The 26,082-nt window shown below is 39.9% G+C and overlaps 1 protein-coding gene across 1 annotated transcript in view; it reads left to right on the top strand.

Annotated features, from left to right (window-relative positions):
* Positions 1-26,082, top strand: part of CRB1 (crumbs cell polarity complex component 1) — a 267,118-nt gene that overhangs the window by 123,217 nt on the left and 117,819 nt on the right. Inside the window, exons 4-5 of the mRNA XM_060126919.1 lie at positions 21,176-21,371; positions 24,204-24,343. Of these exons, the coding sequence (XP_059982902.1) occupies positions 21,176-21,371; positions 24,204-24,343 (336 nt within the window). The remainder of the gene's footprint in view (positions 1-21,175; positions 21,372-24,203; positions 24,344-26,082) is intronic.

Below are 26,082 nucleotides of genomic sequence, written 5' to 3'. Positions count from 1 at the left end.
TACTTATGGGTCATATCTCCACCCACCATTCCACCAAAGCATTCTATTTCCTCAAGGCATCTTCACTCTTTATTCTAGTGGCTTCCATCCTTCTGGAAGGCCCTTCCTCGATTCACAATATCTACTCTGTGAAGTTCTTCTTTACTTTAAATCCTCAGTTCACCACCCAGCTCAAGAAGTATTTCTGACTTACTAGTAGCTATGTAGTAATTATGATTATTTATTACTTCCATAGTAGTTTGCACCTCTATTAAAGAACTCCCTGTATTCTGTCCTCTTCTTCAGATATGTGTTTTTGTCTCCTCCCACTAAAGTGTTAGTTTTGAAAGAAGTCATTTCTTATATTTGTTCTTTAATTCATCAATACTTTGGGGGTATTTATTATATTAAGTTAGTGAATTAAAAAGAGTAGTACTCAGCACAGTGAATAATGGTGGCTTAATAAACTGTTAGTGAATTGTTCTAATTAATTCTTCCTTAACTTTCTGGGCACCCTTCCTAGTAATGGAACTGATGTATAATAAATAGATATTAAACTAGATTTTACTTTCTCTTTATGCATACCTCATGATGGTAGAATGCTTGTGTCAAGTGGAAAATTATTTTGTTGAGTGCCTTTGAATTACCAATACTATGCTAAAAGTTTTGGGGTGTACTAAAGGAGCTTATAAAACAGTACTTCTACATGAAAAAACCCCTTGTTCATATGCCATACTATCATATTCATTCTCTTAATTGAGTTATAGCAATTGATTTCAATTATTAAGTTTTAAATTTTTTTTTATTGAGGTGCTGTTGATTTGTAACATCATGTTTCATACAAACAGCATTATATTTCTACTTTTGTATACACTACAGTGTGCTCACCACCAAAATCAATTTTATTAATTTTTGAATAGAAATGAGAAGTAAATTTTTGTAGGGCTGGTTTGGGATTGCTTCTGTTTATGAAGGTCACATTTAAAAACCACTATAGTTTACTAAGGTAATACCTTCGGTTTCCTGCTCCTAATACAATATCCTGAATGGTGACTAAAAGGAATTGATGTTTTTCAGCCATTTTAACTACAGTTTTCTGAAACAGTCTTATAATTGCAGAAACACAGCTTGAAAAATTATGTTTTACAGTCTACGTGTTTTTACATTTACATTTTAATTTAATTGGATTGTAATGAATCTTTTAAGTGGTTTAAATTTAGGCATAAAAGATGTCAAAGGTGTGTCCCAAATGTGAAATGTAGTAAAACTCCATCATAAAGCATTTCACTGTGCAATAAATTAATGTATCCTGTGGCTGCATCATATCCCTGCTGGGCCTAATAAGAATCAATGCCTTTTCCTCACTAAAACACGCAAAGTCCACAATGAGGACACTTCCCTTGCCCAAACCCTGATATAAAAGTGTTGTTCCCTATTTAAATATGTTCTCCTTTTGTTTTCCAAGAAATCAGCTACATTTTATTATTTCAGCTTGTCAAGGGACGTATATACAACTTACCTGCAAACAGCATTTCAGTGAACGACTCAGAAGCCATTAAGAACAAGGTCTATTATTAGCTGGGTAGGCTTGTTCGGAGAGAAAGGTGTGGTTTAGGCTTGATCACCAGTCTCCTCCCACAGTGAGGTAGCCCGCGTCTGGGATCTCCTCCGTGGTTCTCAGGCCTGACTGCACAGGAGCAACTCCCCACAGAGCTCTGAGCCAGAGGTGCTCGTTTCTGCCTCCCGAGAACCACATTTAGCTGACGGTTCTAATGCACAGCCAGGCTGGAAGCCAGAAATTAAGTTTATGTGAACCTAATTGGAAAATTTTCTTGCACAGCCCCAACCTTTAGACCCTCAAGGAAGCTTGTTTTTTTGGCGCTGCCCTGTGGTTGCCAGTGTTCATGGCAACTCAGGCCAATTAATGAGAAACCCAAAGAAGGTCTATAGAATCAGGGAAAAAGCTGGAGCTGAAAAGGACAGAAGAAAGCCCTCGGCCCTCAGCACCGGTTCGCGGAGGCTCCGGCTCGCCCCAGCCCTCCAGACGCATTCCGGAAACTATATCGCAGGCCCGAGCTCTCGCGGGCCATGTCCAAATTTAGAGTGATCATAAAGAACCCGGCTTACAGGAAAAAGCCCGCGTTCCTCTGAGCAGCACAGCAAGAAAACGCAATAAATTTCCAAAGACAGGGAGGCAGGAGAGGAGAGAGTGGTAGCACTTGGAGAGAGGGTTCACCCTAAGGGGCTTCTCCGCTCTGCGCCCTCCTGCCGGGGGATTCACGAGCTATACAGCAGCGGGCTCCGGCTCCAGAGGCGCTCAAGGTGCTGGCGGGAATCTGCGCTGCATAAGCAAAAACTCCGTTTCAGCTGAAAGCGAACAGCGGCCAACTTTTTTTTAATGAAAAGAATATTAGCTTTGAGTATGTGACTGCTTTTAGTTCAAGGGCTTGCAATGGATCATTCTGTAATTGAAGTCTTCGTTAGAATTAGCCCGATTGACTAATGAACATTTTTCACGTTAAAATGTCTGCAGCATGAGAAAAATAGAGCTACAGGAGGGCAGGGGGAAGGCCAGTTGGATGCACGGTGAAGCAAAACAGTATAGGAAAATATCTTAGTTCCTCAACTGTAAAACAGATCTTTAGTATAAAAATAATCTTTTGGGAAATAAGAAAAAACACTATATTAAATGTACTTATCGACTGTAAGATCCATCTCTATTTCAGAAACAAAAATATGTGAAGAAATTCACTTTATATTCAAGAAAATGTCTTAGTATACGGAGACAAGTTAGCACATGGAGACTAGTTAGAAAGCCATTGCAAGACCAGGTGTAAGACGTTAGGACCAGGCCTGGAAGAGGGGTATAGGCGTGTAAGGGAAGAGTAGGTGTACCATCCCTAGGAAGAAGACTCGCTGACATTTATCAAAGCCGGAATATTTCCAAACTTATTTTACCAACAAAAAACTTGAAATCCCTAATACGAAAATGAGAATGCATTAAAAGTTCAATTGCCATTTCCAGCTTAATGAATTTATAATCTCTACCAGTGGTTCTCAAACTTTAGCATGCAACAGACTCACTATTAAAGTACAGTTTCCGATTCAACAGATCTGAGGTGGGGTCCAAGAACTGCATTTATAGCAAGTTCCCAGGCGGTGCTGATGCTGCTAGTTTGGGCACCACACTTTGAGAACCACCGATGTAGACAATTATGTGGATTCTCATGCGGCATCCTTGATTCTTATTTCACAAACTTTATGAGACGAGGAAAAAGAGTCAACACAAAGTAGTTATATGTATATTTTAATATATTTATATTTTATTTTACATACTTATATATTTATTTTATATATACAGTGTATACATATGTATATATACTATTTATTACTGGAAACAGTTCCAGATAAATGATATGGGTAAAAATAAATGTTTGTTGAGTTCATTCAGTCATTAATTTAGTGAACAAGCACATATGTATATATTGAGTCCCTGCAATGTGTCAGGCATTGTTTTTTTTTTTTATTATTAATTTTTATTTTTTTGGCTGTGTTGGGTCTTCGTTGCTGTGCACGGGCTTTCTCTGGTTGCGGCGAGTGGGGGCTACTCTTCATTGCAGTGCGCGGGCTTCTCATTGCGGTGGCCTCTCTTGTTGCGGAGCACGGGCTCTAGGCGCGTGGGCTTCAGTAGCTGTGGCTCGCGGGCTCCAGAGCACAGGCTCAGTAGTTGTGGCGCACGGGCTTAGTTGCCCCGCGGCATGCGGGATCCTCCCGGGCCAGGGCTCGAACCCGTGTCCCCTGCATTGGCAAGCGGATTCCTAACCACTGCGCCACCAGGGAAGCCCTCAGGCATTGTTTTGTTTCTGTAAATATAATAAGAAAAGTAATGAAAAAGTCCCCTTACATTCAAGAAGGAAGAGATAGACATGTATAAAATAAGTAATAGGTAGATAAAAATATGTAGTAGGGTAGGTGGCGATAAACTCAGTGGAAAAATGTAAAACAAAAAAAGAGGGAATTAGGGATTAAGCTTTAGGTAGAATGACCAGGGAAGGCCTCACTGAGAAGTTGACAGGAGAATAAAGTTCTAGGGAGGTGAGAAAGGGAGTCGGGCAAATGCCTTGTGGAATAGCACCCCTAGAAGAGGAACAGCATGTGCAAAGGCCCTGAGGCAGAGTCCATGGAATGTTGGAGAAGCAGCAATGAGATTTATGTGATTGGAGTGAAGTGGACAAGGAGGAGACATAATAGGATCAGATTACTGAGACTTATAGGTCACGGTAATGACTTTGGCTCTTCCTCTATGTGAGATGGGAAGTTGTTGGAGAGTTGTTTTTTTTTTTGTTAATGTTTGTTGAAGTATAATTGATTTACAATGTTGTGTTAGGTTCAGGTGTACAAGAAAGTGAATTGCTTTCTTTTCCATTATAGATTATTATAAGATATTGAATATAGTTCCCTGTGCTATACAATAGGTCCTTGTTGTTCATCTATTTTATACATAGTAGTGAGTATCTGTTAATCCCAAACTTGTTGAAGAGTTTTGAGCAGAAGACTGAAATGGTTTGACTCGCATTTTATTTATTTATTGAATTTATTTTTGGCTGCGTTGGGTCTTAGTTGCAGCACGTAGGATCTTCGTTGAGGCATGTGGGATCTTTCGTTGTGGTGCACGGGCTTCTCTCTAGGTGTGGTGCATGGGATTCTCTCTAGTTCTGGCACGTAGGCTCCAGGGCGTGTGGGCTCTGTAGTTGTGGTGCACGGGTTCCAGAGGGCGTGGGCCCTGTAGTTTGCGGCTCACGAGCTCTAGTTGAGGCACACAGGCTCAGTAGTTGTGGCACGTGGGCTTAGTTGCCCCATAGCATATGGTATCTTAGTTCCCCAAGATCCTAGTTCCCCGACCAGGGATCGAACCCCCGTCCTCTGCATTGTAAGGTGGCGTCTTTACCACTGGACCACCAGGGAAGTCCCTTGACTTGCATTTTAACAAAATGTCTTTGCTTATTATGTTGAGGATATGCTGAAGGGAGAGGTTAAGGTAGAATTAGGGTGCCCAATGGAGAGTAATACAATAATCCAAGTAAATGGACTATTATTTGAGAGGAAAGAGTGAAAGAGAAGTATCACAATAGCACCTTTTTTCCTTTAAAATTTAGGACAGAAATGAACACTGAAGGATCACGGATCACGCAAACGAAATGAGAGCACACCTTCCCCGGCCTGCTCTCTTCTGCCCTCTGGCGGGATGTCCAGATTATTCAGCACAGGTCTATCCTTCACAATATTTCTAGCAACCATGCAGGCTTCCTTAGAAGTTCAGATCAACCATATCGTCATGCAGCGTCTTTCACATCCACACCTGAGACTAACCCTACTTCTCTGCATCTTTTTACTCATTTAAAATTTCCTATCAGAGCTTTTTTTTTTTTTTTTTGGTAATTCTTCATGTTCTTCTCTGAGCTTTCTCCAGTAGTCCTCATCCATTCTGATTGTAAGAGGTAGCAAACTCTGACACTGCAATTACAGTGCCATTTATTAAAGGCATATTTTGAATTTCAGTCAGTGTGGAGATTAGAACCTATTCTTGATGTTCCATCATGCCTAAATGTATTTTTGATCAACTAAAGCACTTTGAAGCATCTATGATGAATCAAGTGGGTAATTTAATGGTCATGAAAATAATCTGGGAAAAATAAAAGTATTATATATTATAAAATATAAGCTTATTTCATGAGAAATAATATTATTATCGTTACTATTGAAAGTTTTTTTTACTGAAAGTATAATCCTGATTATAAAATTAAGACATAAAACTTGATGAACTTACATCAATTTACCAGGAATAATTTTTAATAAATAGTCCATATTTATATAAACATACTCAATATATGACGCCAGTTTAAATAACACTTAAATATTGATTCTATGAGCACCTACCTAGATATCTCAAATTTTACTCACCATGTAATATACCCATAACAATTATCTTTCAGACCTCAAAGGAAAATAATGTATAACAGCCTAAAGAGAAATTCTGAATTTCACAGGCTGTATCTTTATTTTATCAAAGGAAAATGGTTGTTTTTCTATATGCTCTTAATTATTAAATTGACCAACTTTTGGTGGTGTCATGTAAAGGCAATTAAACACTGTTCAGGCCTTTGCTCAGGACTAGAGCCATTTGAAGTAGTTTTTATGATGAAATGTAGTTTCTGGCTTTTGACAAATGTGTGTTGAATGAGTGCACAAAATAACAAATGCTATTTGCTCAGCAAATATTTATCACAGCCTTGCAAGGCACTGGACACTGTGCCGGACCGTGGAAATATAAAGATGACTAAGGCAAAATTTATTCAGGGAGGAGGAGTGTAAACAAAAATTACAATCTCTCTCTGAACAGAGTGCAGAGGAATCACAAAGGAAGATGCCGCTCAGGGTCAGGAAACGCTCCAGAGAGAAAGCGGACCATAGCAGAGCAGGGGTGCACCACTTCCAGGATGTAGAGCCTAGACTTCTGTCCTCTGGCTACATTTATTATTATTTTTGAATGAATAACAATGAGCTGAATGCAAGGGGGAAGGACTGCAGAGATGTTTTAGAAAGGGGTGATGTCTCTCCGGTCGTGTTTGCTCTGATGATTGGCTTGTGGTTTAGGCAGTAGTTACGGATGATGTGCTCCATCCTAAACTCTGTATCTCTCTGACTCCTCCTCTTAGTGCCTTCCCAGCTATGAGCAGGGTGCGTGGGCTGAGTGAGGAGGAGATATGGTCATACATGATACTAGCCTGTAATATGAGGAATTAGCAGGAGACAGGGATTCCAGGCCCAGCTTTGATGTTCTCTAGTGGTTTGGTATTGATAAATAACAAGAGTTCTGAGCTTCTGTTTCCTCATTTTAATATATAGGCATAATAATATCACCTAACCTCAGGGTCCTGGTGAGAATGACATGACTTAATGAAAGTTTTTTCATAAACTATTTAAGTCTATGCATATGCTGGTTGTCACTATTTTAACATCTTCAATATTGCTACTAATACCATTGCTGTTTATATTTCTCTAATAATTAGTGATGTTGAGCATCTTTTCATGTGCCTCTTGGCCATCTGTATGTCTTCTTTGGAGAAATGTCTATTTAGGTCCTCTGCCCATTTTTTGATTGGGTTGTTTGTATTTTTGATAATTCAGCTGCTTGAGCTGTTTGTATATTTTGGAGATTAATCCCTTGTCAGTTGTTTCATTTGCAAATATTTTCTCCCATTCTGAGGGTTGTCTTTTCATCTTATTTGTGTTTTCCTTTGCTGTGCAAAAGCATTTAAGTTTAATTAGGTCCCATTTCTTTATTTTTGTTTTTATTTTCATTCCTTTAGGGGTTGTGTCAAAAAAGATCTTGCTGCGATTTATGTCATAGAGTGTTCTGCCTATGTTTTCCTCTAAGTATTTCAGAGTGTCTGGCCTTACATTTAGGTCTTTAATCCATTTTGAGTTTATTTTTGTGTATGGTGTTAGGGAGCATTCTAATTTCATTCTTTTGCATGTAGCTGTCCAGTTTTCCCAGCACCATGTATTGAAGAGACTGTCTTTCCTCCATTGTATAGTCTTGCCTCCTTTGTCATAGATTAGGTGACCATAGCTTCATGGGTTTCTCTCTGGACTTTCTGTCCTGTTCCATTGACCTGTATTTCTGTTTTTGTGCCAATACCATACTGTCTTGATTACTGTAGCTTTGGAGTTTAGTCTGAAGTCAGGGAGCTCGATTCCTCCAGTTCTGTTTTTCTTTCTCAAGATTGCTTTGGCTATTTGGGGTCTTTTGTGTTCCCATACAAATTGTAAAATTTTTTGTTCTAATTCTGTGAAAAATGCCAATGGTAATTTGATAGGGATTGCATTGAATCTGTACATTGCTTTGGGTAGTATAGTCATTTTCACAATGTTGATTCTTCCAATCCAAGAACATGGTATATATCTCTCCATCTGTTTGTGTCGTCTTTGATTTCTTTCATCAGTATCTTATAGTTTTCTGAGTACAGGTCTTTTGCCTCCCTAGGTAGGTTTATTCCCAGGTATTTTATTCTTTTTGTTGCAATGGTAAATGGGAGTGTTTCTTTAATTTCTCTTTCTGATCTTTTGTTGTTAGTGTATAGGAATGCAAGAGATTTCTGTGCATTAATTTTGTATCTTGCAACTTTACCAAATTCATTGATTAGCTCTAGAACTTTCCTGGTGTTATCTTTAGGATTTTCTATGTATAGTATTGTATCTGCAAACAGTGACAGTTTTACTTCTCCTTTTCCAATTTGGATTCCTTGTATTTCCTTTTCTTCTCTGGTTGCCGTGGCTAGGACTTCCAAAACTATGTTGAATAATAGTGGTGAGAGTGGACATCATTGTCTTGTTCCTGATCTTAGAGGAAATGCTTTCAGGTTTTCACCATTGAGAATGATTTTTGCCATATACAGCCTTAATTATGTTGGGGCAGTTTCCCTGTATGCCCAATTTCTGGAGAGGTTTTATCATAAATGGGTGTTGAACTTTGTCAAAAGCTTTTGCTGCATCTACTGAGATGATCATTTGGTTTTTATTCTTCAGTTTCTTAATATGGTGTATCATATTGATTGATTTTCATATATTGAAGAATCCTTGCATCCCTGGGATAAATCCCACTTGATCATGGTGTATGATCCTTTTAATGTGTTGTTGGATTCTGTTTGCTCGTATTTTGTTGAGGATTTTTACGTCTATGTTCATCAGTTATACTGGCCTGTAATTTTCTCATATTGTGGTATCTTTGTCTGGTTTTGGTGTCAGGGTGACGGTGGCCTCATAGAATGAGCTTGGGTGTGTTCCTCCCTCTGTAATTTTTTGGAAGAGTTTAAGAAGGATAGGTGTTAGCTCTTCTTTAAATGTTTGATAGAATTCACCTGTGAAGCCATCTGGTCGTGGACTTTTGCTTGCTGGAAGATTTTTAATCACAGTTTCAATTTCAGTGCTTGTGATTTGTCTGTTCATATTTTCTATTTCTTCCTGGTTCAGTCTTGGAAGGTTGTGCCTTTCTAAGAATTTGTCCATTTCTTCCAGGTTTTCCATTTTATTGGCATATAGTTGCTTGTAGTAGTCTCTTATGATCCTTTGTTTTTGTGTGTTGTCAGTTGTAACTTTTCCTTTTTCATTTCTAACTTTATTGATCTGAGTCCTCTCCCTTTTTTTCTTGATGAGTCTGGCTAAAGGTTTATCAATTTTGTTTATCTTCTCAAAGTAACAGCTTTTAGTTTCATTAATCTTTGCTATCGTTTTCTTCATTTCTATTTCATTTATTTCTGCTCTGATCTTTATGATTTCTTTCCTTCTACTAACTTTAGGTTGTGTTTGTTCTTCTTTCTGTAGTTGCTTTAGGTGTAAGGTTAGGTTGTTTATTTGAGATGCTTCTTGTTTCTTGACGTAGGATTGTATTGCTATAAACTTCCCTCTTAGAATTGCTTTTGCCACATCCCATAGGTTTTGGGTCATTGTGTTTTCACTGTCATTTGTTTCTAGGTATTTTTTGATTTCTTCAGTGATCCACTGGTTATTTAGTAGCATATTGTTTGGCCTCCATGTGTTTGTGTTTTTTACAGTTTTTTTCCTGTAATTGATTTCTAATCTCATAGCGTTATGGTCAGAAAAGGTGCTTGATATGATTTCAATTTTCTTAAATTTACTGAGGCTTGATTTGTGATCCAAGATATGATCTATCCTGGATAATATTCCATGTGCACTTGAAAAGAAAGTGTATTCTGCTGCTTTCAGATGGAATGTCCTATAAATATCAATGAAGTCTATCTGTTCTAATGTGTCATTTGAGGCTTGTGTTTCCTTATTAATTTTCTGTCTGGATGATCCGTCCATTGGTGTAAGTGGAATGTTAAAGTCCCCCACTATTATCGTTGTTTGCACCACGTTGACCAATAATTTTTACAGGTATCATTTTCTTATACCTGAACTGCTTTCTTTTTGAATATATTAGACTCATAGGAATGGGTTAACTGAGGTCATAACCTCTGCACTCTGTTTATGAGTTAAAACTGGAATATTCTGATATGTCTAGGCAAGAATTTAATTTCTGAAACTGCCATATCATAAAATAAAGGATTTAAGAAATTGTTAATGTTATAACTTTTCAAATACTCAGGAATAACAATTATCCTAATGAAGAGAAACATAAGAAAGATGTTTATGATGAAAAGATTGTAATTACCGAAGGGTGAAATGTATAATATTGGCATATTTAACATAAAATGTGAACTTCATAATTTTCCTATAATCTTCCCAAGAAACTTAAAAAATTAAGCAAGATATAAGCCACTCAGAAAAGTAGTGTGTTTTTCAAACATAGCATCTTGGAGACCCTGAAATGGGTTACTCCAATTTAAACTTGGTATAGATTTTCTCACTTTTACACATTAAAAATGTATATCTACACACATATAAAATATGGGCAGTAGATTAAGGAAGTCATGCCTATTGACTTAGGAAAGTAAGATTTTAAAATCAAGTAACATCTTTGTACATGTTATGACATTTCAGATGGGATGAAGTTTGGAGGTATAGCACAGAGACGGGTTGAGAGAAAAATGGCTGGAGAAGAGGAATGAAGGGCGAGCTGGTTAGAGTAGGGGAGGTGGAAGAGCATTTCCACAGTAGACCAGCACTCTAGGAAGGGTCACAGACAAGGCAGAACAGGAAGGCACTGCCGCTCTCCGCCTGCCCTTAGGGCTGACGAGAAAAGAGCCATTCTTTCCTCTCCTGGAATGAGGTCTAGCCTCCATGAATATTCTGGAAAGATGGGGATGAAATAGAGTCAAGAACATTCTTAAACTTTCACGAATGATAAGAGGAGGAGGGAATAGGGCAAAATATGAAAGGGGTTAACAAAATGAGCAAAAAGCATGCTTAATATTAAAGAGGTTATTCCAGTTATGACTCTTGCTAAAAGCATACCTTGCAGAAACAAAGAAGATTTAGATAGCTATAATAACAATGATATAATTAGTTAAATAAATAAAATAGTGCCTATTGCCCAAGAGTATCTCTTGTGGTTAAGGGTAGCCAATGGCCTGGAAGAGTTCAAGGGTCATGAAGACACAAGGCATCTGCCTAATTCCAAGCCTAACCTACCCAAAGGAGCTTATTCCACCTGGTGGCAGATGTGATGGGCCCTCCTAAGCCCCCCAGAGATGTGCGGGTCAGGCAGCAGGCATCCTCTGTGAGAGACCCTGGAGGCCTGGGAGCCAGCTCTGCGTGTGCTCCACACATTGCTCTCTGGAACAGGGGGAATCCGGGCCAGAACCCGGCTCAGGAGAGGCCAGTTCCGTATCTTGTGCTCCTGGGGGAAACCAGACATCTGCCAATTACAAGCCCTAATCCACCTAATGATGCCCGTTCCCCCCGAAGGCACAGCTGGCAGGAACTCACTGCCTTGCCTTGGCCAGCCAGGTGGTCTGCCTGGGGACCCTCCACTTGGGGCGCCTGGGAGCCCTAGTTTTTGGGTAGGGAGAGGCTGGGTCCCTGGAGTAGATTCTGGTGGGAATAATAAAGTATTAATAATACTTTAATACATATTATAATATGTAATAAATATTATTAGAAATAATAAAAGAATACATCTATTTTCATATTTTATCAGGGTTAAATTCATCATTGATAATTACATTGACTTCAGATACACTAAGAAAGAAAAATTCTGTAACTAAAATATAGCACAACACCAAGGCACTGTTGATTGTAAAGTCCATGGTAGTTTCTAGGAGTTAAAAATATGAGGGTGGGGCTTCCCTGGTGGCACAGTGGTTGAGAGTCCGCCTGCCGATGCAGGGGACACAGGTTCGTGCCCGGTCCGGGAAGATCCCACATGCCGCAGAGCGGCTGGGCCCGTGAGCCATGGCCGCTGAGCCTGCGCATCCGGAGCCTGTGCTCCGCAACAGGAGAGGCCACAGCAGTGAACGGCCCGCGTACCAAAAAAAAATAAAAAAATAAAAAAATAAATATATATATATATATATATATATATATATATATATATATGAGGGTGAAACATAGCAGTCTTGGAATTGATGAAACTTAGTTGTCCTTCAGAGATGAATCCTAGGCTTGTAAAGTCTACTTTAAGTGAATGCTTTTTAAAAGGTGTGTTAATAACTTTTTGGTATCTTTAGGAAAGGTGTGTCTAAATGCACAAGCCAGAGATCCTTTTGGATAAAAATCCAACGATGTTCCCACTGAAAATAAAAATCCCGACTCTAATCTCTCATAGCATCTTGCTAATCATTATTTTACTAGCTTGACACTATTAATCAGAGCAGGAAGTGGCACAGCCTCTTTTCATTGTTCCAGGATGTTAAAAGATTATACCTGATATATAGAAATCCAGACCTCTACTGTAAACCCATAGCTGTAATGGAAACGTGTGCTATGTACCTCTGCACTGATACTGGGTCCAGATTTGCACTGACAAGTGTTGTAACTGATGTACCGTATATCATTCCTTAAAGACCCCAGAAATAGCATATATAATTCTTATTCAAAAGGAAAATGTTGTGCATAGAGAGGCCTGTTAGATATTAATTATATTGGGTGGACTCTGAAATTTAGGATGATAACTTAAAGCTAAAGTGGAATTATTTCCAAAGTGTGGGCTCTGCAGATAATGAGAAAGGTGATCAGAGTGGTTGGTCAATGCCACACGGTGTGTGTGGTTCCCTCTATCCCCACTGTGATGAGTGATGACAGCGTCGGTGACCAGACCTGCTCCTGGCTGATAACCTGTGATGTGCATTATCTTGCAGTAGAGTTAACCTTGATCTCTAATTGCTGAAAGATGCATATTGAGCTGAAAAATCTCTAACTGCTGATCAGAAGTTTAGGGCACAATTGTTCAGAAACAATGCTTTGTTTAGACATTTGCCAAAGCCACAGATTTGACTTTATGGCTTTGATTTTGACTGGGCCCAGGCTTGTGGAAGCGTTGAGAAGCTGCATCCTGGCATGCCGATTGCTTCCAGGAGAGAAGGTGAGTCACTCCATAGCTATGACATGATCATTCAGTCACAATTCATTGAACATTTGCTATGTCCCAGAATATGTGCTAAATGCTACAGATCTCAGTGTTAAAAGACAAAGACTTTGACCTCAAAAATCTAGCAATTTTGTAGATAAAATTGACAAATAAAGCAATTGCTGTACAATATAATATATACTTTTATATTACAGTGAAGTGGTGCTTAAGGCAGGTCTAAGTGGTTCACTACAGTTTCCAGGATCATGTGGTACTGGACCTCAATCTTGGAGAACTAACTGGAATCAGCCAGGGCAGAAGGGAGGGAGGAGTGGGCTTTACAAGTAAGGAGAACAGCTCTGTGCAGTCTAGGGGCATGAGACACGGTGGGCTGCAAGACCATCCTTGTAGGTGGCCCCAACAGAGTCCACATCTTTTAGAAGCTTCTACAGCATTCCAAGACACTGTACTTTTTCCTAGACAAGGAGAAAGTATTTTAAAAATTTACACAGACAATAGTAAAATCAGATTTATATCATATAAAGATCACTGTCAGAAATGTAGAGAGTGATTAGGAAGAGAGAAGCCAGTAGTAGTCAGACCGGATGAGAGATGGTGAGGGTCTGGATAAGTTTACAGCAATGGGGATGGCACCTTAGATCCATTTCTAAGGGAGAAATGACAGGATTTGATGACTAATTAGGATGTGGGAAATAACAAGTGAGATGACGATAGTTGCTAGAAATCTGGCTTGGGTGACCTGGATGATAATCCCATTTCCTGACAGGGATGGGGGTGTAGAGGGTCAGAGAGGGTGGACGGAAGAGAGAGAGTCTGTATTTGGAATTGTTGAATGATGCCTGTGAGATAGTTGGCGGAGATATCCTGTAGATAGCTGGATTCAGAAGGGCGATCTAACCTCGAGTTACACACTGCTAATGTACAGTTTCTATGGAAGTGTCATGGGAAAAACTGCTTCCTGATTTCCAGAATAATGGTCACCTGCTTCCCCCCACTCCACCCCCATAGTCTTTTCTCAAATGCAAAAATAAAAATAACATTTTTATTTTTATTTTTTTCCAATGCACCTTTAATTCCTTGGCCTTTGCTGGAACTTGGTATTTTTCTGATGAAACCACTTTGCACACAACACTTATTAAAGGGTTCCTCTCCCCTTGATTCTCAGGGCCAGGAGGAAAGTTGGCTTTCTCACTCAGCCCACTGCTCCTGAAAGACCATCGTTTGGTTCTTGACTCTCTTCTCTTCCTTGTAAGCTGTTACTTACTTAATTCTGACTCTACCCACTTTCTAACTTTTTGATCAGCTTCAAATTTCTTAACTTCTCTGGGCTTCAGTTTCATCCTTAATAAAATGGGCATCATAGTAGTGCCTCATGGATAATTTTTTGACAATTAAGCAAAATAAAATCATTCACATAAAATGCTTATTAGCACAGTATCTGGTGTGAAATAAACTCTCAGTGAATGTCAGCTGTTACCATTAATAATAGGCAAGGATCTTTGTCTTCAAAGCAGTTGTGGGAGATAAGCAAGTAACAAATAAGTAAAATATAATGGTATAAGGGCTGTCAAACACAGAGAATGAAACCAGTAAGGAAATAGGGGAAGACTTCACTGAGGATGGGACATTTAACAGAAGCCTTAAAGGAGGACTTCATCAGGTGGACAGGTGGGGAAGAATTTTCCAGAGAGAGAGGGAGAGAGAGCAGTGTGTCCAAACTCAGGAGGGTAGAAGTACGTGGTGGGTTTGAGAAAAAGCAAATGGTCTGATAGGACTGGCGTGTAAAGGGATGATAGGATTGTCATGGGAAATGAACTTGAAAATATTACAAAGGTTTTTAGGTACCAAAATAAGTTTTCGGTTTATCTAAATCCAATTAGGAGCTATTGCAGAATTCTATGGACCAAGCTTTTGGAACTTCTTGAGCTTCTTAATTTCGGTGACCACCATCTCTACTCCACTATAGCCATACAACGCCACAACTTCAGGTTAGACCCTGCCATCGCTTTACCACCAAAATTCTCACCACAACCCGAGCTTCTCACTTTCTTGCTTCTGTTGAAATCTTACTTCATCTTTAGCAGAATCTCAGTCACCTGGCCTCTCCACACTCATGCTGTCCATCACTCCTTCCATATCTTGATGTCTCTTTAACAAGCCCGGACTCCATGGGGAGCTGTTTTACTGATGTGCCTCTGTCATCTCTATTGTTAACTTTCTTGCCCTTGACCTTCAATTAATATTTTGCAACTTTCCAGTCCTGGAAAGCCCCATTGCCTACTTTCTTTTCCCCTGATTTAAAGTCTATTGACCCACCTCAGATATTATCCAATTGTAGTTATGTATTTACTATTGTTCAGCAGGTATTTATATGTCGTGGTAGATTTTTAAAACCATATTTAATATAGTGGCTGCTCCAAATTTTTCCAGTTTCTAGCTCCTATACTCTTAGCATCACATCTGTGTTTACCTGAGTTTGAAGCGATTCCAGATTCCCTTGCAGAGTTGTCTTTGCTTCCAATTACTTTTCAAAATTTTTAAAGATTCTATTCTCTACTTGGAGAAATTGAGGAAGGAATACAGGCAAGAGCAAATGACTGCAGATAATACCTACCATTCACTGAGCACTAACTACATCCAGCCTCGCTAGTAGCAGTGGAGAGCAGAGCATGGGTCTGGGCGGTCTCCCCACAAAACCCACGTCCCTCTGCTCTTCTGTGATGAATGGCAGAGGAGAGGGGGAAGAAGGAAAGCAATAGTAGCAGGAACAATGTTTAAAACTCTCTAACTCAGCATTATAAAAAAGTAATTACTTCACTTATTTTGAAAGCACTTGGCGGCTTTAATGTTTCCACAAGCATTCTCTATAAAACGATTTCACTTACTCAGGTCCTGTGTAGTTTGCTCTCTTCGACCATTTTGTGCTACGGTGGCTTGGCAGGTATGGTGGCCTCATGTGTTTCCAGAGTTCTAGAAGGAAAATGGGACACTAACAACCTTTTTCCTGGGATTCCAGCACATATCTGCGGTTCTGTCAAATCCCCAGCCCACCTAGGTTGGGGGTGAAGAGTACGGGGCTTCTACTCCAACTGCATTTGTGCTGTATCTGTGACCCTCAGCTTCTCTCCTTTAATCTGAAGACTGGACCGAAACCTGAACAGTTCTGCTTGTTTGAGTATGCTACTCCAGTCTTTTCTATCTTAGGTCTGTGTATCAATCAGGATTTGGTCAGGAAAAAATTCATTCTATATATTTCAGATATGAAGAGTTTAATGTAGGAATTCAGGGCTTGTACACAGAACAGCCTATGTAATTTGTAAGCCCTTAATTCCTATTTGAGGACAGAGGACAGAGATTCTGGTGATGCTTCTATAAGCCAAAGGATGTCAAAGATTGCCAGTCGACCATCAGAAACGAGGGAGAGGCCTGCAATAGATTCTTCCTCACAGCCCTCTAAAGGAACCAGTCCTGATGACACCTCGATCACAGACTTGGAAACAGTGAGGCAATACATTTCTGTTGTTTAAGCCACTTGGTTTCTGTAGTTTGTTATGGAAGCTCTAGGAAACTCATACAGGACCCTTCTAGGCGCAGGGCCCTGAGTGACAGCGAAGGTCACGTGCCATCAAATCCAAGAGGCTGGCACTGCTTGTATGATGGCCAAAGGAAGTCAAAGAAGTTTCCAGGAAAGATCTTTGTCCAAAGCACCAAAGTGGGGGTTCTTGAAAGCTCCTAGGAAAGCGCTGAAGTTCTGATGAATCTCGGGGAAGTTTCCAGCCATCCCATCCTGCAGCAGTGGAATGAGTGGTCTCCAGACTCCCTAGGAAGCTGTTATGAGGCACATCTGTGCATGTGTGGGACCAGTCTAGGAGATGTCCAGAGAATCCTGGCTTCTCTCCCACCTTCCAAACCCATAAGTGCCCCTCATTGGCAAGCTCAAGGCACAAGGCACTGGGAGAAGGAGACTTGAGAAGGTGTATTTTCTGGCATCTCTGTGATGCAGGGGAGGCCGTCTTAGGAAGGGGTGACAGCAGTGCTGTGCCGGCAGTAGACTTGCTGGCATACTTGGGCCGACACACTGCACTCAAAGTTTGGATGTCACTTTTCTTGGGTTCTAACACGACAGCCTTCCGCCTCAGGCAATGGGGTGTTCTGACTGGATATCTGGGGGAGGGGGAGGCAGGAGGGCAGGAGCGGCCCTGGCCCTTCTCTTACCCTTAAGGGCATGAAGTGAAGATTCACACTGAAGTGGAGTCTCCTCCCACCAGTGAAGCTGATCTTTCCATATAAGGAAAAGGGAAAAAGAATGACGTAGCAAGTAACCAAGAAGGGGAAAGAAAGGAGGGTCAAGGAGAGAGGGGGGCGTGGGAAGGGAAGGAAGAATCAAGCCAAGAAGCGTTTGAAGAGACAAAAGGAGGACCCACTGAAAGCGCCGTCCTGAAAACCAAGATGAGGTGGAATGGCTTTTTGCTTTAAATTAATTATATAAGAAGAAGGGGAGCATTCTTAGATTATTTTCCAGGAATGCTGCTTCTCTACCAAAGCCAGAGCATCAACTTGGGGATCTCTCATTGTTTTACCTTTCTACTTAATACTTAAGGGAAATGCGTGTAATTCCAATTCCTCTTTGAAACTGATATCTTTTTTTTTTTTTTTTTTTTTTTTTGCGGTACGCGGGCCTCTCACTGTTGTGGCCTCTCCCGTTGCGGAGCACAGGCTCCGGACGCACAGGCTCAGCGGCCATGGCTCACGGGCCCAGCCGCTCCGCGGCATGTGGGATCTTCCCAGACCGGGGCACGAACCCGTGTCCCCTGCATCGGCAGGTGGACTCTCAACCACTGCGCCACCAGGGAAGCCCTGAAACTGATATCTTTAAAAATATTTGGGTGTGAGGGAATTTCTGAACTTATTTTGACAGCTAATGAAAATTGCATAGCTCAGAGTGGAACTCTCCCTGACCGCCAGGAATTCATGATCTCACATCTTAGTCACCTGTATTGATGTAGAGATGCCACTGTGCATGTTAGCACAGCATTAGTCATAGTGAGTCGCCAAAGCTGATAAAGTCAGAGGATTTTTTTTTTCCTGCCCTGTACATTTTTCTTTTGGTGAAGAGTTCCCCTTATTTGTGTTTTCTTCCCCCCAACTCTTTTTATTTTCTTTTGTTTCATACAGAATTATAAACCAATTCCAACAGATTGGTTGGGTTCCTGGATGAACTTTGTGAAAGAATTTTGCAGTTATGAATTTTCCATTTATTAGACAATCAGCCACAGAAGTGCTACTCAGTGTAACTGCATTCAATTTCTATTGCTACCTAGAGTTATAATGACATGGCGCCATACATAGTAACACTAGTCATAAAAAGAATGTTTCCAGATAGACTGGACCACACTGTGTAGGTATGTTTTTGAAGGTCAATTAACTGTCTATACTTAATGGCTGCATGCATGTAACAGTAAACATCCAAATGAAAACTGAAAGTCATAGTTAGTTTTCCAGATGTTTTACCTATGAAGCCAAGCATCTGGAAATACAAAAACATCTGGATGACTGACTGTACTTATCACTTTTCACCCAGCCATTTTGGCATCATGCAGACGTAGACCAAATCACTTTTTTTTCCATATCAGTAGCAGTGAAAAGCTGCAGTAAGAATCACATTGCTAAGTAATATTAAGAGTAATACAGGGCTTCCCTGGTGGCGCAGTGGTTGAGAGTCCGCCTGCCGATGCAGGGGACACGGGTTTGTGCCCCGGTCCGGGAAGATCCCACATGCCGCGGAGCGGCTGTGCCCGTGAGCCATGGCCGCTGAGCCTGCGCGTCCGGAGCCTGTTGCTCCGCAACGGGAGAGGCCACAACAGTGAGAGGCCCGCGTACCGCAAAAAAAAAAAAAAAAGTAATACAAACAAATCAAATAAATCTAAAGTAAATAGTTGTTTGAACTGAAATTGTATTTAAGTTATTGAAACACGTTCTTATACATGCATCAGGATCACTTTAAAGCTAAAGCATTTGAGCGACATTGTTATAAATGGAGCTGCAGTATTTAAAATAATGGTTTATAATGTATTTCTTAAGCATTAGGAAATAACCTGGGTGTATAACAGATGAATATATGAATTTTATTTGAATTATGAAATAAAATTTAGGAAAGTGTTAACAAGTTTTAAACCACTGGTTTGGCTTTATATGTTAATAGTTTTCAACAAATACAGATGACTAAAATACCAAAGGACATAATCCGAAGGTGTTATGGAGAGGTGGATTGACCAGGAGGAGACAGGAATGGCAGAGACACTGTCATTTACTAACTATGGGACACAGGCAAGTCAGTGCACCTTAAATGTGTTGGGATGGAATAAAAGAACACATGTGACATCACCTCACCCTGCATGTGCACATTGTAGCTGTGTGATAAGTGCCAGTTGCCGTCTGCGCAGAGAGCGCCACAGGAGCCCACAGGGATGGATCATTTTGGGGTGAGCAGAGTTCTCTCTTAGTCCTGATCGATCAGTGTCATTTTAACGGAGTGCTAACACATTATAGTTTCAGTTGCTACATGTGTTTAAAAATAATTATATAAAACTTTAAAAAAATAATGTATCATTTTTATCTTTCATATATTCTTAGAAAGTATTTAAAAAAGAGGTTTCTGTTATTGTATTATTTTACATGGCAGAAAAAAAGATACGAAAACATTGCTGAAAAGCTGTTTCAGAGACAGAATGAGAACACAGGTCTCCACCGGACGGTTCAGTGCTCTTTCTCTTGACCTTTCTGATACCAATGAAAACAGATACGGAAAATCATTCACAGACCGGGTGAGAAATAACCTCAAATGGCAGGCCATTTACCTGCAACAAATACTATTCCACAACTTTCAATCTTTAGTGACATAAAATTTAAGTTCTTTTTCCTCTCAGAAAACAATCAAATTTACTATGCTGGCGTCTCTTTTCACTTCCGCATTTGTAGAATCTAGTCACAGTTGTAAATGGCAGGTGGTGTGAGAATATCCTATTGTATTTTCTATCAGGAAAGAGGGCACAGTATCAATCAAACTACTAAAAACCTCTGAGTTATTTGAAAACTCCTCAATATCATTTTAATAATTTATTACCCTGGGTCATAGGCACAGGAATAAAGATTGACAAATATAGGTAGCCCCCCTTTTGTGTCTTTTAAAACCTATGGGAAAATTTGATTGTGTATCAGATACTGTTTTGGCGGATTCAGTAGTAGATTCAGTAGTTTGCTATCTCGGTGTGACCATTTTTGTAAATCTTAAACTTGGTTTGCTTAGAAAATAATCTTCACCTACTATTTGGGCAAGGGGGTAAATACAGACTTTTTAAAAATGTAATGTTACCTTAAAATGAAGTAGCTTCTAATAATACCACTAATTACAACAAGTTTAAGTCAAATTGATTTTCTATTTAAAAGCAGCATTTTACAGCACTATAGAAAATGTAAATATTTCTGTGCAAAAGGGGCACTTAAAGAAAGAATTGCACATCATATTTGTACAATAAATTTTGTGGAAAGAACAAGTACTTTTCTTTTTCTCTAGCAAACAGTATACACCAGGTACTATCATAAACATTTTAGAACACACTGTAATTGTAATAATTATCCTATGGTGTAATTACAACTATTGGTCCCATTTTTCAGGTGAAGAAACTGAGGTAAGGAAAGGTTAAGGAACTTTCCCAAGGTCACACAGCTGAAAGAGGCTGTGCCAAGATCCCAACCCAGGCCATTTGGCTTTGGAGTCTGAGCTTTTACCCACTGTTCAATATGACTCCTATTAAAAATAATCTAAAGACATTGGCCGGTCCTCTTCAGGCTTCCAACAGAAGTACAGTAAACAATTACTTTGTCCTAAGAATGATTTGTGTCCTCGGACCAAAAAGCCACGAGCTGTTGTATGCAATAATTCTTTGTAAGTGACAGCTGCTCTGCTTTGTGAACGTCCCACGAGCATGCCAGAAAGTTAATATCAATTACAATTAAGGAGGAAAATTATTTGGGGCAACACCACGTTTCACAAGAGGCTTGCTAAATAAAGCATTGCCAAAGAGCGAAAATATTAATGCTTTGCTAAAACTTTGCCTTTCTTTTCTGTGCCGACTTTTTTAAAAGGTGTAAACTGTGAATTGGAAGTTGATGAATGTCGGTCCCAGCCCTGCCTCAGTGGTGCAACCTGTCAGGATGCTGTGGAGGCCCATTTCTGTGACTGTGCCCCTGGCTTCCTGGGTGCTGGCTGTGAGCTCAGCACTGATGAGTGTGCCAGTGGGCCGTGTCTCCATGGAGGGCTGTGCGTGGATGGAGCCAACAGGTACATTTTCTCCTACATGTGGGTCATTGGCTTGGAGCGAACTCACTGACCAGAAGCTATTGCACCAGTCATTCTGGTGAATTTGGAGATCTCACATCCTTGGCTTAAAATGTGCAGATTGCTTTTTATACTTTAAATATAAAAAAGTTGTGACATTCACATTTTATTAAAATAATGCAACCTTTGGACACCATCTGTCTCAAGAGGGAGCATTTTCTAAGTCATTCTTGTAATAGTTTTGAACTGGTTCTGTTACAGAAAAGCGCCAGCCTTCCAAATCCATGAAACAAATGGAATCTACCTTCCGTATCTTTTGTAGATGCAAAAACAAAGCTAGAGATTATTCTATATGTGAATATAAGATTGTATTTATAAAATAACAAGCATAGGGCTTCCCTGGTGGCGCAGTGGTTGAGAGTCCGCCTGCCGATGCAGGGGACGCGGGTTCGTGCCCCGGTCCGGGAGGATCCCACATGCCGCGGAGCGGCTGGGCCCGTGAGCCATGGCCGCTGGGCCTGCGCGTCCGGAGCCTGTGCTCCGCAACGGGAGAGGCCACAGCAGTGAGAGGCCCGCGTACCGCAAAAAAAAAAAAAAAAAAAAAAAATAACAAGCATATAAATCAAGTGGTGAAAAATAAATCCTTTAGGAATTTTATATAAACAGTGTTGGAAAGGGTGTTGATATTAAATTAATTATATCTTGAATTTCTAGGTGTTTGGAGAATTGAGTGAATACTTTGAAGACAGCAGAATGATGAGAAGTAGCCATGTAATTCTGTTCCAAATTAGAGTCTATCATTGGCTTTTCAGTAAAAACAAAAACAAAAATAAAACAATAAATTACACCTTAATATGATGCATATAATAAATTTGGGTAATGGTAGTTGAATTCATGTAAATATTTTTGAAAGAACTTTCTAATACTTATTTAAACCACAAGCATCGAGTTATTAAGCACTTAAGTTTTAACAACATTAAAATTTAATATTGCCTTGACAGATCCTTCAGCGGCTCAGTGGATGGCAAGATGGGCACTAAAGCCCCCCTTTACAATAAGGAGTCTAAAGTTCAGGGAAGTTAGGTGACCCCCCCCATCCCCCCACAAATTCACACAGTTAATTCTTTGAAAAAGGAGGCCTAGAATTGAACTTTCCTTTATTTAATAAATAAGATAATGTATCCCAAATCTGAATTTTAAAGTGAATCAGACTCAAAAGGGCAGCAATAAAAGGCACGTGTGCTTCATATATACCCAGGAAAATAATGTGATTTTAAATAGAGTAAAGTGGTAGAACATTTTTTTTTTGTAAACTATAACCATTCTCCACGTCTTGCCTGTGACTTTCAGTTACACCCAAATGATTCTCCAGTGGCATGAATCCTCAGGCCTGGAGACAGGTAACTGGGCAACACATAGATCAGAAAGGCAGTTTCCACACAAGCACTCCAGACAAAAGGAGGATGCTCTCCCAGCCATGCTTCACTGTTTCCAGAAAGCATCAGAACAGAAGGCACACAACGCTTGTAATGTCTATGGAAATGCAAACAGAGCAAGGCTGAACCTGCCAGCTTTCCTCTCTTCACCTGAATGCGTGCCATGAATAATTTTTCTATTGTATCCACATCTCTCTTATGACCTAATTTTTGAGATCATCGCAAGGTCAGCAATTACAGCCTGACTTTATTTTCCCACAGCAAAAAATTAACACACTTGCTATGAGGAGCGTGGGAAAGTCAGAAACTGTACCCCATGAAAGGTTCTTTCAGACAAAGGAAGATTCAAATGGAGACTGATTCCGTGACTTGAGGTCCACTAGCCAGCCGTGACCACAGGGCTCTTGTCTCCAATGTCTTACACATAGTAGATTTGTAGTAGGTATTTTTAATCAAGTAAATGGAATAGTGAATAGAGGATTTCTGGCTAGCAAAATTATGTGTAAAAATTATAGTCACTTATATTTGCTAATATTTAAGTTTCCTTAGTGAAATCTTAATATCTGTGTTGGTGGTAAATAGACACACAGCCGTGGTGAACAGGACTGTTACTCTTTATACAATACTAGGTATCCCTCCCCCCAGACACTCATTTCATCTAAGCTGAGTGTGCAAGCCCATGTTTTTGTGATACTAGATCCTCGAGGAGAGACCGTCTAAATTGAAAGCCTATTATGATAAAGTGAACAGTTCTCCCCAACAGATTTGTATTTTAGGTCTGTCAGATAATCCCACTTAATCAGTGAATGATTACAAATAGCAAGACTAAAATATTCTTGTACTCTGAAAATAAGAAAACATAAGTCAAAATTTATATAATGAGAATTTTTCCTATTTTTTTCATAATTTATTGTTTCATTTTTCATAAGGGACTTCTTCTCTGGGCTCTCTATATAAAAAAGTGCCTTGATGATATAAATCAGTCTCTACTGCTTCACAATATTAACAACTTTATTTGGTACTATTCAGTAGTTTTATTCACTATTTTCTGCCCTTTGGCATGCCGTGTCCATTCTTTATATGCATATTTAATTACGCCAACAACTCTGTCACAAAGGTACTATTACCTTCAATTTATGGGTGAGGAAATTGAAGTATACAATCATGGTTTCCAAATAATTTTGATTGAAAACTGTACTGTAAAATTTTAAAGATAAAAAGCTATTAATATGGAAGCACATAATGCTTTCAGCCTTATAGAGATGATTCCTCAAGGTTTTTGATAAGTATTAAAACCATGCCATGGTCTGGGGTTGATGGACAAGTGAAGAGACAGGATAACAATATTTGATCTTAATATGACCAAGAGTTGATGTGACAATTTCATTTTACTCTCCAGGTACAGCTGTAACTGCATGGGTAGTGGATTCACAGGGACACATTGTGAGACCTTGATGCCTCCATGTTGGTCAAAACCCTGTCACAATAATGCTACATGTGAGGACAGTGCTGAGAATTACACTTGTCACTGCTGGCCTGGTAAGTGACAAAATATCTTCCACCATTTTTTTTTTTTTTTTTTTTGCTTAGAATAGAAACAAATCACTTATAGCAAATAGAAACTAAAAGTTCTTCTTTCTAAAGGTTTAAAACCAACTCTTTCTTCTAGTTATCATTGTTTAATTTAATTGTATTCTTCAGTGCTCAAACATATCTACTGCTACACTATACATTGTCTGAAGTAGGTTACCAAGCTGCCCAATCATCAGAATCTTCTGGAAGAAACACAGAGGAAAAAAAGTCAGTGGAAGGGTCGATTTCAGCATGGTCTTTGTGGAGTAAACTTCACTGGAAGATGCTTCCTTTTCCTCCAAGATGTTTTCCTTGACACCTAGAATATATTAAAACCCATGAAACACTATTAAAATCCTAAGTGCTTGTATTATAATTCATGGAGTCAGTGTGATCATAATGGTCCCCATAAAGGATGTAGGATGATATTCCAGAAATGGGTGTATTCTCCTAGCCCTTTATAATGTAAAAGACAATACAAGTTACACAACACATAAACCATAACTAAAAATTACACTTAAAAGGTAATTAGACTTGAGTGTAGAGGTGATAGCAGAATCAGGAGGAAACAGTATGTGATACTTGAATCAACAGGCCACCCATAAATATTGATGTTAATTTTGGCAATGAACCTGCTTGACATATTTTAACCTAATTCTTACTAGGATTTTATTGCTAGAAATGAAAGAGCATTTCATCTCTCTTCTTTCTTTCTTTCTTTCTTTTTTTTTTTTTTTGCGGTAAGCGAGCCTCTCACTGTTGTGGCCTCTCCCGTTGCGGAGCACAGGCTCCGGACGTGCAGGCTCAGCGGCCATGGCTCACGGGCCCAGCCGCTCCGCGGCATGTGGGATCCTCCCAGACCGGGGCACGAACCCACGTCCCCTGCATCGGCAGGCGGACTCTCAACCACTGCGCCACCAGGGAAGCCCCTCTCTTCTTTCTTGATCCATTGGAAAACACTGATAAATTTATGATTATTTAAAATCTAGCTGTTGGTCATCTGCCCCCTCCTCCCCACTCACATTACTGTCTGAGGAAAGGATGACCCTGTGGCCGGGGAGGAGGCATGGAGACCAGGGTCAGTCCTGTCAGTAGCAGCTTCTGATGGAAAGACATCTCATTGCCTGAGGCACGTGTAACACGCTTTGGTTAAATGCATTTTGTAGGTAAAGACAACGCAAACATAAAAGTATAAAAGGAAGTTTGGAATTCTTCTGTGGCTCAGAAATCTATGTATCTCATGTGTCTCCCCACTTCCAGATAACGAATAGGGTATATTTTTATCCTTTGGTCATTGGCTCTGGTCAGTAGGAAACAGTATGTAACACTTGAATCAACAGGCCCCCCGTAATACTGAATTTTTTCCAAAACATGTTATTCCACATTCTTGTCATCAACCGACACTCAACACTCAATCAACACTCTGGGCAGGACCTCAGTCCCTAAGCAGGGCATGGAGCAGACAGCTTGGGAGCAGGACAAGTCCACCATTTGTTAACCAAGTAAACTAGGGTGAGTTACCTCTTAATTCTTAAATTTCTCATCCGCAAATGAAGGATAAACAAAAAAACTACTTGTAGTGTTGTTGTGAGGGGTAAAATTATAAAAATAGAGCCTGGCACATATTAGGTACTCAAAGAAAAGGCAACTATGTATTACTACACACCAAGCTCTACACCAGGAGGTGGAAATTGTGTATGAGAGAT

This window comes from Lagenorhynchus albirostris, chromosome 2, assembly GCF_949774975.1.
Source record: "Lagenorhynchus albirostris chromosome 2, mLagAlb1.1, whole genome shotgun sequence".
NCBI classification, from domain to species: domain Eukaryota; kingdom Metazoa; phylum Chordata; class Mammalia; order Artiodactyla; family Delphinidae; genus Lagenorhynchus; species Lagenorhynchus albirostris.
This window is presented reverse-complemented; position numbering and strand designations above follow the sequence as displayed.